Here is a 15,705-nt window from a genome sequence, read left to right as displayed (position 1 = left end):
CTCATTTTATAATCTTTGACCGTTGTCCATTGTCTTTTTAATCATGCATTTGTTACCGTGAACTGTGAGAGGGCGGTGATCTGCCATGACACGTGAAAGTCTGAATAAAAAATGAATGCCAAGCTAATACCAGCGTACTAATAACTACCAACAACTAGTAAACCATGTTTGGTTCATAGTACTGCAATAACAATGTGGGGTAAACAACCAAATAGGGTAAACATTGAGGAATGGTAAATATCAAAATGTTACTCCGTACTCTGCTTTTCACGAGTATCAAGTTGAATTTATTTACTGATTTGTTGGTTTTAGTATTTGTTGAGGTGTTCATTTGGTTTTTAATTTGAATTTGAGAATGATTGATTCAATAGCATGATTTGATTTTGATAGATATTATACTTGTGATAATATTTGTCGCAGATTAGCATAATATTTGTATATTTTCTGTATCCTTATCATAGTAAGATTATGAGTTTTGCAAAACTTAAGGTCTGTTCTCTTCAGCTTACTTTCAGTTTAGTTCAGCTCACCTCTAATTAGTTCAGTTCAGTTCAGCCCTAATCAGTTCAGTAAATCAGAATAGGCCATTAATATATATTGATCAATGGTACACACTTTATTGAGGAGTTTTTCCCGAAATCTAACATATTATCAGAGCTGTAGGTTTAGAGATTTGTACTTTCTTATTTGGCTTGTTCAAACATATGGAGTATTCTTTTGATTCTTTTACTTCAAATTAATCCCTTAAAAGTTAAAATGTGTTTTAAAGTACGAGGTAAGAAATTAGGAAACGTAACCTAACAATTTAATTTAGTTTGAGCTTATATTTTTAATAACCAACACATTAATTCCTTTTTAATATTTAGTTTGAGCAACTTTTATTAAACTGTTCGTCTATTGTATCAAATCTCTTCGTCAAATATTGTGAATGATGAAGATTTATGTTTCAAGTATTTATTAAAAGGAGAAATAAATATTACCAAATTTCCATAAATTACTTCTATCTCTTACTCAGTATTAATTACAACAAATTGTTTTTTTTATATCTCACAAACAATAATTTTTTTTTTATAAATAATAAAAATTAGAGGTAGAGTCTGTGATCTCTTTAGCTTAATTTCAGTTCAATTCAGTTCAGTTTCTAATTTTCTTCTTTCATAAACAATTCATTTCAGCTCTACTTAGTTCAGTTCGGTTCAGCTCCGCTCAAATCTGTTCAGTTTAACTCAGTTCAGTAAATCAGAAAGACTCTGTTTTATTTTTTTTTACATATAAGTAATCTAATTCCTCAAAATGGTAGGAAAATTTCTTTGACTAAGGCCGTATTTCCTTCACCAAAGTAAAGATGCATAATGAAGGAAGACTGCCATGGAAAAGGAAATGAAGTGAAAAATCGCGAGAGACGAAGGAAAAAAAGATGGAAAACTAAAAATTAAAAATCTTATAAGTTAATTATTGGCTTGAAGCCTAAGATGATTAATCTTATAAAAGGTTGGGTGTTCGAATGTCCTTATCCTCATGTTTAATAGCTCCTAAAATAAGAAGGTAAAGAGTAATAAAATTTTAAACCCACACGCAATGTGCTAAACTGCTAATCCAACAAGCCCAAGTGTCTCTCTGAGCTTTATTACTTGAAATAAAAGTGTACCTTAAGAAAGCCCAATCCAATATCCTAAACATCTACGTAGTAAAAAAGGTATCAATTGGCTCATAAGATAAACCATTATCATAGATTGTGCTTAGCAAAGCTTTTATACTTCTATTAACTCTTGGAGCTTCTTGATTCTCATAAATTTTACTTGATATCACCTTGAGATTTTGTTTTTGATCCTAAACTAGTTGCCACGGGCGATGTAATTCCCTTATCTTCCCCCTCTATCGTCCCAAGAGCCTGAGTATGCATAATTGAACTATTTAAACTACCAGAGGTTTTTGGCTACTTGATGTTACTAGAGTAACTTATGAAATATAGTTAAATGTCATAATATGCACCAAAATAATCATCCTAACGTTATGTGCTGAGGGTTTGACTGGTATGTCAAACTCTAGTAACATTGGTTTATACAACTAATACAACTATACAAGTATATGTATTACTTAAAATTGAAACATGAGGATAAATGCTATTTTCGTTAAATGTTATGTGTAATTATAGAATATTTAATGGAGGTAGTATTTAAAGTCTTAAGAGGATACAAAAGGTTTGAATTTTGAGTTGAGGCTGGGCTACAAGTTGCCGATAAATGTATTACTGGTACAATAAATATCGTGGTAAATTGAAGGCAAAGTAAAGCGGCAAGGCCCACAGGCCCACAATATTTACACTTGCGCTGTTAGTTTTTGTCTGCATACCAAAATTTAAGCCCAGGGAATGCGCAAGTCATGACAAAGGCGAAAACCCAATACAGAGTATAATAACAATTCAAAGTTTCAAACGTACCGAAGTACTGGTAACTTAGGGTATGTTCTCATTTACTGAACTCAGTTGAATTGAACTGAATTGAACTGAACTGAGCTGAATTAAACTGAATTGAACTGAGCTGAACTGAACTGAACTGAAATGAATATTTTATAAGAGAAGGAAATTAGGAACTGAACTGAACTGAACTGAACTGAGCTGAACTATACTGAACTGAACTGAACTGAACTGAATTTCAACGTAAGAGAACAGGCCCTTAGTAAGCGTTTAACTTGATAAGCGTTTAAGGTAGAGGTTAACATTTTGACTAGATCAAAATATTACTTGGAAAAAAATATATAAGAGTGTTACGTAAGATAGTGGTTTAGGTAGTGATCAATATGCCACATGGCAATGGCAAGTGAGAAAGTTTTTGTGAATTAGCACGGCATTCGTCCTAAATTCAATTGGTGAAGGTATGAGTATAACTTAATGGGTATTGAATAGCAATGTGCCAATGTGATATGAATTTCAAAATAACTCATATTGACAAAAAAATAGTAGGTAATCCGGTAATGGATTTATTCGAAATATAAATAAATAATTTCTGCATCCACCCGCCTACGTGATCCCAACTTATAGCCACAACAATTTCATAAGTTTCTTTTGCTAAAAGCAAACCCTCCCAATCGGGCACAAGTGGATAATAAGTGGGCTCAAGCAAGTAAAAATATACGAAGTATTTTTGTAATGGTAAGAAGATGAGTCCTATTAGACCGGAATCTCTTATAGGTTTAATCTGATCCTGGTTAATGGACTAGATAATTTGGGAGAGGGAGAGGGGGAGGGGGAGGGGGAGGGAAGGGTAAGAGCCCTACACCAAATTGTCCCTACGGTGGAGTTTGATCCTATAACCTTTTAATTGTTACTAGACTAAACTTTGTTTGGTTTTCATTATACTGGTTAAGCAAATGTATACTTAGTAATTAAATTTATAAATACTTGAGCAAACATGAATGTTGTGGTTTTCATTATATTGGTTAAGCAAATGTATACTTAGTAATTAAATTTATAAATACTTGAGCAAACATGAATGTTGTAGATCTACCCGGCATGAATGTTGGGTGTATAATTTATAGACCCACCTCACGTGTTTTCATCCCTAGCTAGTTACATACACATGGAGATGAAGTAGACCTATGGAAAAGAAAACGATGGACTATTGGACTATATAATTATGAAATAAAGGTCCCTTATATTACTTTGAGGTAGGGCTGGTAATTTCACCCGAAGTCATGGATAATTGAACCACCCGACCCGATTGAATGGATGAAAACCCAACAAAGCATGGATTTTATATGGATGGTGGATGGATCGGGTGACGGATCGAGTCGAATTCGGATGGAGCATCATTTATCAGTCACCCGACCCATCCATCTATCAAGGTCCCTTATATTACTTTGAGGTAGGGCTGGTAATTTCACCCGAATTCATGGATAACCGAACCACCCGACCCGATTGAATGGATGAAAACCCAACAAAGCATGGATTTTATATGGATGGTGGATGGATCGGGTGACGGATCGAGTCGGATTCGGATGGAGCATCATTTATCAGTCACCCGACCCATCCATCTATCCCCTTATATTTTTTTTTTTTTAAAAATTACAAATGTTTTATTATTTTTTTTAACCTATTTGTAATACTACACAAACATATATGACTTCGTATATAGAACTATAATAGTAATATTAGTTAGACTTCGTATAATAATGTGAATATTGGGAAATATAAAGATTTTGTTGGCTATATATCAAATTCTTAGTTTATGTATATTAGTATTATAAATAAACGATGGTGTCTTTTATTTCATCCATCATTCACCCGATCCACCCTATTCATCCGCAAATGATGAACGGGTTGGATGTGGATGAAAATTTAAATGGTGATGGATGGGTTGGATAAATGACAAATGGATAGTTGGCGGATCGGATGGAGGTGGATTGAGCTCCACCTGATCCACCTCCCCCCGATTCACCTCCGATCCTTTACATACCAACCCTATTTTAAGGTGAGCATATCTCACTCATCAACACCCTTTATCTAACAAGGGCCTCAACCAATTTTCCTCAATTTTGAAGGTTGTTGAAGAAAATTAAGGGATAGAAAGAGAAAAGAAAAAAAAATGATTCGAAGTACCTCAAATATCGTACTTAGTTTGATATTGGGTTTAATTTAAAACTAGATGTAAGCCCGTGCGATGCACGGTTTTTTTGTATTTCATTTTGTATATTATTTTTTAATTTCTTATTATCTTTTATATTAGAAATAGAATATTTTAAAAAATAATTAAAAAAAATTAATTTTCTTTAAGAGAATTAAAAAAAATCTTTTGATCGATCTAAATGATTTTATTTAACCACCCGACGAATGAGATAATATTTTCATAGTTTATTTCAATTTAAAAAATTCAAGTTTTGCATACTTGAATAATGAATAAGAATATTTTTTTTAAAAAAAAAAAAAAAAAAAAAACTTAAATTGATTTTTCTGTTTCGTATGCTCAACAAAAAATATTATTCCAAAGCTTTACATAAACTCGTTTCCCCTAATAAATATTTTGATAAGAACATTAAAAAAAATACACATAAGCAAAATGTAAAAAAAAAATTATTAGATACACATAAATATATGTAAGAATATTATTAAAACCTAATAAAAAATATTGATATAATTGTTGCGAAATAGATCTAAAAATTGTAAATGTATAAAATCAAATCTATGCATTGGAATTTTTTCATCATTTATTATTGAATTATTATTTTGTTGTCGATATCACAGCGCGATATTGCTTATTATTTGGAATGACTGAAAAGTTTCTAAAAGAGTAAACATTCCATAGTCTTCAATCAAGTTTGGACGAAAATGTTGAACACAATTGGCTTTAAATTGAGGCATGAACTTGTGTAATCACCCTGAAATTAAAAATAAGAAACTAAAATAATTTAATAAGTTGATTATGCAATCCAAATCACAATATTTGTTTTTAAAAATACCTCTTTGTCCAATATTACCATATCCAGACTTATTAAGCTATTTTGTTTGCAGAAATTTAGTACATCAAACAGGTGAAAATAAAACTCGTACTTTGAATTTTTAATCATTTTTGCTCAAATTTAATTCTCTGATCTGCATGTAAAAACGAAATTCATCAAACAAAACATAAACATATGAAATTAAGCTAAAAAGTACCCTACCATTGATGACCTAAAACTGACACAAAATTACTAATACAAAATTCCCTAGATGTGAATTTTGTATAAATATGAAATTTTGTTGGTGTCGTATAATGTGTCAATTTATAACAGTAGGTATAATAAAATTTAATGTAATTATGATTAATGAACAATTTTAATTTCTATCATAAACACTATCAAAATTTATCTTATAATGATACTTTATCATTTAAATATAATTTTTTTCGGAGGTATTATTTAGTATTTGTGATATAGTGTCACAAGCTAGGGGTTCGTTTGGCATTGTTGCGATTTTCAATTTTTTGGTTTTTTGTATTTTAAAAGTGTATGATATATGTCATATAATGAATAAAAAAATTAGTCAAACTTATTAAAATCATGCTAATTTTGAAAACTGACAACAGAAAGGTGAAAACACCTTTTTCTTGTTTCCTGTTTTTGTTTTCAAAAAAATGAAAACTGAAAACAAAAAACAATGTCAAACAAGCCCTAGATAATTTTCCCTCAAATTTTTATTTGACTGGAAGTGTTAAGTATTAAAGGGGAATTATCATATTTATTATACTTTAATGGTTAAAAAATTAAAAAAAAAATAAAATTCATTTATAAGATAATTTTGATTCGGTTGCATTATTAAAGTGGAGTTGTCATTCCTATTCTACGTTGGTAAAATTTGTGCACTTTTCTTTTAAGATAATTTTTTTCCAAAAAAATTATTATAAGACAAATAAAGATAATGATAGATAAAAATTATTATAAGATAAATAAAGATAATGATAAATAAAATTTGTGGTTTTTAATATACGTGCCATTAAGTTTTTCGTCTACGTGGCATTAAAATTTTAAATACCATATCTTATTCGCTACTTTTACCTATGTGGCGATAAAATTTTTTATTCAAAATTAAAATACAAATCTAATTTATCATTGGACGAAATAATTACTTTTCTTATGTGGCGCCCCGAATGCTTCCGAAAAATGCCTACTTTATTTATATAATATATTAGATTATTCAAGCAAACTTAACGCTATTATGGGTTCTTTAATGATTGAAATCATATAAACTAGGTCGAGCATGTAATATTTTACTTATTGTTCTTAAAATCTTTTCCTCAAACAATAGCAAAGAACTCACTAATGAAGTTTTTTTAAAAAAAAAAACATTATACTATCCTCCGATTCAAATAAAAAAAATAATAAATTGCAAATTTTCACAGATCAATCCAACTTGAATTAGTGACAGAGCTTTGTGGGAGCGGGGGAAAAGGTCAAGGAATTCCTAGCCTAATAAGGGCGTGTTCGGTGTTAGTGTTTGATTAGCTTTTAGGTAGCTTTTAGTGGTTGACTAAATCAAACCACTACTTAACAAAAAATGTGAGTGTTTGGCAAAATAGTGGTTATGGTAGCTTTTAGTGGTGGAGGTAACTTTTATGAAAAGTTAGAAAGATTAGCTTTTGAAATTAGAGGTAGCTGTTGAAAACTTAATCTATAGTTTTAAAATTAAAATATTGATTTTTTATATGTAACAGCTAGTCAACCGCTACTTTACTGAATACTCATATCTAAATTATTTATCTTTACAACTAACAGTTTGTTGACAGCTTACAGCTACCTACACAGCTACAACTACCTTCACAGTCATATATTATCGAACACGCCCAGTTACCTACTTACCTCTAGTAAAATCTGATCTACAATTTTCATGATTCAGAGATAAGGAGTACAATTTAACTACTAAAGCAACTAAGCAAGTACTACTCAGTGTATACATCACGTAATTACCTAGAATGCTTTAGCTTCTAATTTACAGATAAATCTTAGGATTACATTGATCATTTTTTCTATACAAAACAAAAACAATAGGTAGATGTTTTAAATTAGGTGCTAGAGTAGTTAGTTTAGTTAGTGGATAGTTGGATACAGGATGATACTACTACCTCCCCAACTCCAAAATCATGTAATTAAAAATTAAAACTTTCACGCCTTACGTTGGCACGTCAACTAATTTGCATGAGCAAACTGAATCAATTCATGAGACTTCCTCGTGATTCGTTGATACTTTATACTGTACTGTTCTCATGGCCCATGACATAATCATTTGTCTACGAGCAAAATTTTTTAATTCGTTTGTATTTTGAATTTTAATCCTAATCACGAGCTTCACTTTCATCGTTGTTTGTTTCGGTTTCCTCACCCATAATCGGAGTATTCAACACATCTGCCGAGAGGCAAATTGAGTAGTAGATTGGATCGTTAATGTAAGTTATGCGCTTAATATTCTACTTGAAAGTGGAAAGGTGGATATTGTTTTTACAAGGATCCGATGACCCAACTCCAAGATCCAAAGCTCAAGTATATAACCCGCTTTGCTCCTATCGGCCAGATGAGAACCTATACACAGAAAAGAGATTAGCTAGTCCCGGGGTGAATCCAGGGATAACCACTCCGATGATTAAGTCAGTAAATATTTAGAAGATGAAAAGAAGAGACATAATTTAGAGAGAGAAAGAAGAAAGAGAGAGAGTGTAATAAATCTTATGAGGTAAAACCTGATTATTTATAGCTTGATTAAGTGACGGGTGGCTGCGTAATTTGCAAAGTAATTTTCGCCACGTGTCAAATTTGAGGACGACACGTGTCAGTTGCCGATAAGTCGATATGTTCACTTATTCCATAAATGCCGATATGAACCAGAATAGCTGGTGAACCGGATCCGAGTAAGATATCGGCCTACCATAAAATATCTATGTAAATATCTTCCCATACAGATATGATTCGAACCCGTGACCTAAGTGTTAGACCGGCTCTGAAACCATGTTAGAGAACCAACTCAACCAAAAGCTTTAAACTTATGAGTTGGATTTTTAACAATATTGACATTGTAATAGCTCTACCTTATCCCCTATTCTTTCTTCAGATACGTTAGTAATTTCCCTCGTGCGGAGGACTTCCTTATGTTATTTTCCATACATTAAAAAAAAAAAAAAAAAACCTTAATAGTTGTTTGTTATCCAAAATATAATTAAATTTATTTATCTTATCATGATAAGTTTAGTAGAAGAAATTGTTTTATACACCCGGGTGCACGGTGCACCCAAGATTATTTATTGCTCATTTAGATGATTATTGCTCATTTAATCATCAAATGAACAAACAAAAACCCTTGGGACTACCTACACGGCTACACCCGAGCGTATATAATAATCTCTTGGTAAAAAGCTTTATTTTTCAATGATCAATGCAATTCAGATCTGTACTTAAGCTGTTTTATGTGAAGTTTCGCTTCCTCTTTTCCTTTAACAAACTCTTACCTATTGATGATTATTTTACACTAAAAACTTATTAGTAACAGTAATGCACTAATACTCATATGAATGATACATTTCTAATTTTATTAACGATCGTGTTGTTTGATGTTCATCACCACACTTATTGAACTAACAAGTAACAAGTCTAACAACTGTAATTATTAAGCTGATTTTTATTTTTTTAATCTTATTAAATTTTACACGTAAAAGAGTAAAAGATGCCAGCTGCTTGCGGAAAGTGACCCATTTGCGTGGAAAAGTCATCTGAATCGATTCTCTTTTGCTAAATTTTTTCCACTTTCATTAATTAATTTAATTAGTTATCTTTCCTCCAATCAATGCTCTTGCTGTGAAGATTACCCTTTGTGGATTAAAATAATGACTTACATCGAATTGTGAGTAGTTTAATTTTTTAAATATTCTTAGTTTTTAGGTTAAGCTTTAATTTGATCTTAATCACAGAATTGTCGGTCATTATTTTAGCTATAACTCTACATAGAATACACTCGTAGGTCTCGTACACGTATAAGATAGAAACTAAAGATATTGAGAATACGACTTAAATTATCAATATATTGTTTTGTTATAACTTATAAGAATACTTTGTGTTGAAAAATAAACCTCTTAAGTCTCATAACATGTAAGTGTTCCACATTGGTTGAAGAAGAAAGAGTTAAACACTTTATAAGGCTAATACTTTGTCAAAACCCATCATCTATTCAATTGTTAGACCAAATTCAATAGAAGGATATGTTGATTAGCATAATATTTATTTTTTTAGACAATCTATACTCTATACTTTAGTATTTAAAAACACAAACCACATATTTTCACATGACACATGTAATCACAAGTCACTCATTATCCCATATGCCACATGTCACCTCCCTTAATTTTTTTGTTCAAGTCTTTATGCATTCTATAACTTGGAAATTCAAGAAAGAAAATGAAGTGTTTCATTTCCACCATAATTTGTACATATTACATAAAATATAGTATGAATTATAATCAAAATTGTCTTTTCATCTCCTACACTTAAAATATAACTTAAACTAATACGTCATTTCATATTCCACAATCTTCATGTATATATACCTAATCCTTCATCTTCTTTCAAAATTCTACTCTAACTATTTTTTTTATAAGTTTTAGCAATGAAACAATTACTTCGTATACTATATCAAAAGTTTCAACTTATGAAAAGTATACCTTTATTTGAAAATAATTTATCCAAGTAACAACCCGTGCATCGAACGGGTCAAAAGGCTAGTTAATATTGATAGCTCAAATGCTCAACTCTAAACATTGTAACTTTTTGCTACCTATACAAACCTTATAAAGTACAGTAATTAAGAGTTAGTCATAATTTAACTTCATGTTGCTTAATTAGGACTCCTTCCGTCCCAAAAAAAACGACCTATTTGGCCAAAACTTTGTCCCAAAAAGAATGACCCATTTGCATTAAAACACCATCAATTTGCAACAATATTTGTGCAAATTAAAATTAGCTTCCCCATATAAAAATTTCATTTTTTATGTTATTTTATTACTTTCTCTCTCTATTTTTTTACAAACCCCATATAAATTTATCTTTCCAATATACTTTTACTTCTTTTTACTTAACTTCCTTAATACCCGCGTAATCAACCCAAATGGGTCGTTCTTTTTGGGACGGAGGGAGGATTATTTATACATCCGTTTCAAAATAATTAACACACTAACTTTTTTTTACGTTTAGGGTACAAATTAAGTTTGACTATACTATATTGTTTTATTAACGTATTAAAAACAGATGTTATCAGATCATGTAAAATGTTCTTTAATGAGTATTAATATAAATTTTTATGATATCAATTATGAAGGATTTTTTAAAAAAAAAAATTAGATTAAAATATGGTAATTGCTTATATGTAAGGTTAAAATAATGTAGATTTTATTTTTTTCTTTTCTTTTTGATGTTGATATATGGTACGGAAACATTTTTGTTAACTCACAAACTTAACAGATTATCTTTTTTTTTTACAGGAACTTAACACATTATCAAATTGATTACTTTCTGTAGAAAAGTTGCATTTATAAATGAAAAAAATGTATAGTATTAAATTGACAATTCTCCACTTAGGGGGCGTTGTTTAACTCCGTGACTTATAAAACGGGGTTAAATACCAATTGGTTGTTGGTGTAGTGGTGATTGAACTACACTTGGTAGGGAGGGCTCGTGTTCGATCCCCGGCAACAACAATCGGGAGGGGACTGGAACCTAACCACCCAGAACTGATCCCCGAATCCGGATTAGCCCAAAGGGTGAACCGGGTAGAATACCAAAAAAAAAAAAAAAAAAAAAAAAAAAAAAACGGGGTTGAATTTCATTAAACACATTTGAAGAGGAATTTCCCTCGTATGTTCGTATATCGGTCAAACTGTTACGCCTAAATCAACAATTAATTAATCTCAATATTATAAGAAAATGTATGGCAAATATTTTTCTCCACTTAGGGGGCGTTGTTTAACCCCCTGACTTATAAAACGGGGTTGAATTTCATTACACATTTGAAGAGGAATTTCCCTCATATGTTCGTATATCAGTTAAACTGTTACGCCTAAATCAACAATTAATTAATCTCAATATTATAAGAAAACGTATGGCAAATATTTTTCAAACGATAATACTTGTACTATAAAAAAATCCAAAAAAAAATTGTGTTAGCTAAACTAAAAAGACACATGGAATGCACAGGAGTATAATAATAATTGAATAAAGGCAACATGCCTTGTTTGTCTCCTTTTTTCTGGTAGGTTGATTAAAAGAGAGACTTTGCACCTGCCTTAATTCCTCCATTTTCAGTCCTTTAAAAGCTTCTAAACAATCAAAATTAAATATAAAGAGGTCTTATCTTTATTTTTATATTTACTATTTAGAGTGTGGGAAGCCATGGATTCTCCAATTAGGTAGCTCAGATCAGCTGCTTTTCTTGTAAGTTTTTCATCGACCCACTCCATTTAATTTGATTTCTTGATTACCCTTTTCGATTTTTCTTATTTTTCCAACATTATTGATGGGAAAATATTCATTAATTGTATATTATTTTGTATGAAATTTCCTAATTTTATTATCAAAATGATGTTCACATGAGCTAAGAAATTAATTAACAAACAAATAAATTATCTTTCTTTTTTGGTTGCAGGTTGCATTTATGTTCATGATTGTGGCTGATTTAGTAAGTTCTGGGTTTGATTTGGAGACATTTTTATATTTCAGTCATTTTTCAAGAGAAATTGGTGATTATTATTTGAGGATTTGCATGTTATGATCTGGGAATTGAAACTTGAAATTGTTGGAGAGTGCTGGTTGATGGGTGATATTGGGAAAAAAAATAATCTGGGTATAAATTCTGAATCTGGGGTTATTTATATAATGTGATTTTTATGGATAATGACCCAATTTAGTGGGTAAGATATGAAATATTTAGAGAACATAGAGTTGGGAACCCTGTAATTATATGTCATTTTGAGAGATTTGATCCCTTTGGGTTGATCTCATGAATTAGACCTTGAATTTTTTTGGAATAAATGTTTTGTGTATACAAAATAAATAGCTATGCCAGAGAAAACCTTGCCATCTCCAAGGTTACTTCTGAGCATAACAGCCTTTTCCATGTTTTTCCTAATAATATCATCATTTTTTCTATTTCATTCAGTGATTAATCCGTTTATACCGTCTTCGGTTTTTAAGCAATTTGTTGTTGAAAATGAACCTTTTGATTATAAACCTGAAATCAATAATGAACAACCACCTGAACAGCTTCTTGTTGTACCACTACCACCTTCTTCAATAATAGACACCCAAAAGGCAGAGGAAATCCAAGTGGATCCTCATGAAGATACGAGTTCAAATAAGAAAATTGATGTATTGTCCGAAAAGGAGGAATGTAGTCTAGATAAAGCACCCCTAAGGGTGTATATGTATGATATGCCTCCTGAATTTCATTTCGGGTTGTTAGATTGGAAGGGAGGTCCAAACCAAATGTGGCCTGATGTTAGTGATCCAAAGCATGTTCCACGATATCCCGGTGGCTTAAATTTGCAACACAGTATGGAGTATTGGCTCACTCTTGATCTTCTGTCATCTAATGTTAAGAATATAGTTAGACCTTGTAGTGTTATTAGAGTAGAGAATCCTAGTCAGGCAGATTTTATTTTCGTGCCATTTTTTGCTTCCCTAAGTTACAACCGGCATTCTAAAATTTTGGGAAGAGAAAAAGTCAGCCTCAACAGGAAATTACAAGATCAATTAGTGGAGTTCCTGATAAATCGGCCAGAATGGATTAAGTCTGGTGGGAAGGACCACATTATCGTCGCTCATCATCCAAATAGTTTGCTGTATGTGAGAAAGAAGCTGGGTTCTGCTAGATTTATTCTTGCAGATTTTGGTAGATATGTTGCTAAGACTGCTAATTTGGACAAGGATATCATTGCTCCTTACCAGCATATTGTTTCTAGCATCAGCAAGAACAGCTCAGCCCCATTTGAGCAGCGTCCTACATTAGCATATTTCCAAGGAGCAATTTATAGGAAGGATGTGAGTAATCTCATCTATTTGCACCAAAATTAAGCTTTATAAGTTTCTATATGTGAAATATTCATGTCTTCTTGTTTGATAATACATTTCCTTTTTTGAAATTGTTTCCTCATTGGGAAGTGGTGGTTTGTAGATTCAAGGTATTTTTTTTTCTTTTTTCTATAGAATAGGTTAATAGACCTCTTTTTCGAGCCAGAAGAAGTTAACAGAACCAGATGCTTTCACTTTCCATATTAGATAAGGAATATTGGAATAGTTACAACACACAATTAGTACAAGGCACTTCTTTTCTATTCTGGTTATAAGGCAACAAAGAACATCTGCATTAGCAAAATTATTGAGAAGATATAGTATCATTAATGTGTATTGTTTGTTCTAGCTGTTCAAAACAAATGTGTATCTAGCTGTTCAAAACTTTTATTCAGCAGAATGAATGAAGTATAAGCTCAGCCATTTTTAATCAGGTGGTCTTCTTTATATTTTGCTGCTTATTCTAGTTTCCTCTATTGCAGATGAGGCCAGTCTAACATACATATCATGAAGTATAAAGTATTGTTTGTTCTCCAGTTCTCCTTACATTATCACCCATGGAGCAAATAAGCTATTATGCTAGTAGTTTTAGTACTGAGATAACCTATAACTCCTATACTGAAATTTGGAGTATGATAGTATAGAGTATATGAAAATCTGCTATAGATTAAGGAATTTTATTAAAATTGCTGTTTTCTGATGGAATTCAGCACAATTTTTTCAAAAAGAGGTGGAAGAACGAATTAAGAGTGGAGTCGTGATTAGTTATGAGGACTAAATTTAATATCCCCTCTTTTCAACCTTGTCAAAAAAAACTTTGAAAATGTAATTACTTCATCATAATGTCCTGTTTGAGCAATTAACATCACTATTGTTGTTCAGCCTCTCTAGTTATTTATTTGGTGTCATGCTACTTTGACTAACTCTGCCTGGTTATGTTTGCAGGGAGGAGCTATTCGCCAAGAACTTTTTTATCTCCTCAAAGACGAGAAGGATGTACACTTCACATTTGGAAGTGCTCAAAGGAGTGGAGTCCGTCAAGCAAGTCATGGGATGGGATCTTCCAAATTTTGCTTGAACATAGCAGGAGATACTCCTTCATCCAATCGCCTTTTTGATGCGATTGTCAGCCATTGTGTCCCCGTCATTATTAGTGACAACATTGAGCTTCCATATGAGGATGTCTTGGATTACTCAGAGTTCAGTGTGTTTGTCTGGTCATCATATGCTGTAAAACCAGGGTTCCTGGTAAATCTTCTAAGGGGAATTGGGAAAGAAGAGTGGACAAAGATGTGGGAGAGACTCAAGGAAGTTGCCCTACATTTTGAGTATCAATACCCATCTCAGCCAGGGGATGCTGTAGATATGATTTGGCAGGCATTGGCACGAAAAAAATCTGCTGTAAAGATGAAACGTACAGAACGAAGATATCGAATGCCATAGCTTCAAGGTATGAAAATGAGAAATGGATAAAAATGCTTGATTTTAGTCAGAAGAATTGGAAGTTAAGCCTTCCATAATAGAAGAATTATTCAAATTTTGCTTATAGATTTTCTTTTTACCTGTGTAGAAATACTTTGCTTAAATTTAGTAATTTATGTGATTCCTTTCGTAATTTATTTCCCCTGATCTTCCCTTTGAAGAGACCTTGATCTTAATGGTTCGTCTAGAAAATATGAAATGGATGATATCGTTCTTTATGAATCTTCTTTGGCTCATGGCACCCATGCAATGCATGATATATCTGTTTACTAAAAGCAGGGAGAAAAAAAGAATGTTCTTCAACTGATATATGATATATATGTTTACTAGTATAGTTGTGCAGGTGAACATCATGATAATTTCGGCCTCGAATTCAACTGTAGAGATTCTATATATTCTATAACATTGCTATATGGTTTTACAAAATGGAGATGATCTGTTCAGATCTACTTACTACAGTATAAGAATTTGATAGCTCCAATTTCTTAGCAGAATAATTGAAGTTTCCATTCCAAAGCTTTGCCCTACATGAAACTCTGCACCTACAGTAGCATAAAATATGTTTACATAAGACCTACCTCACTTCTTTGCCAAAAAAAAAAATGTATCTTCTCCTACTACCCAAGGAGAGAGTTTTGGCGCGCTTCAACA

The 15,705-nt window shown here is 31.7% G+C and overlaps 1 protein-coding gene across 1 annotated transcript; it reads left to right on the top strand.

Annotated features, from left to right (window-relative positions):
• Positions 1 to 11,699: 11,699 nt before the first annotated feature.
• On the top strand, positions 11,700 to 15,276 carry LOC145601721 (putative arabinosyltransferase ARAD1). The gene is made up of 3 exons (XM_081657788.1): positions 11,700 to 11,937; positions 12,149 to 13,542; positions 14,518 to 15,276. Exons 2-3 carry the CDS (start codon positions 12,562 to 12,564, stop codon positions 15,013 to 15,015), a joined length of 1,479 nt encoding a protein of 492 aa, XP_081513914.1. The 5' UTR covers positions 11,700 to 11,937; positions 12,149 to 12,561; the 3' UTR covers positions 15,016 to 15,276.
• The last annotated feature ends 429 nt before the right edge of the window (positions 15,277 to 15,705 follow it).

This window comes from Chenopodium album, chromosome 2 (genome assembly GCF_948465745.1).
Source record: "Chenopodium album chromosome 2, dcCheAlbu1.1, whole genome shotgun sequence".
NCBI lineage: Eukaryota > Viridiplantae > Streptophyta > Magnoliopsida > Caryophyllales > Amaranthaceae > Chenopodium > Chenopodium album.
The sequence above is the reverse complement of the archived record's forward strand: the minus strand, read 5'-3'. Positions and strand labels throughout refer to the sequence as shown.

Coding starts and splice junctions, on each gene's coding strand:
- LOC145601721 (XM_081657788.1), top strand. CDS start 12,562: ATGCCAGAGAAAACCTTGCCATCTCCAAGGTTACTTCTGAGCATAACA. Junction 13,543..14,517: donor GAGCAATTTATAGGAAGGAT/GTGAGTAATCTC, acceptor TTATGTTTGCAG/GGAGGAGCTATTCGCCAAGA.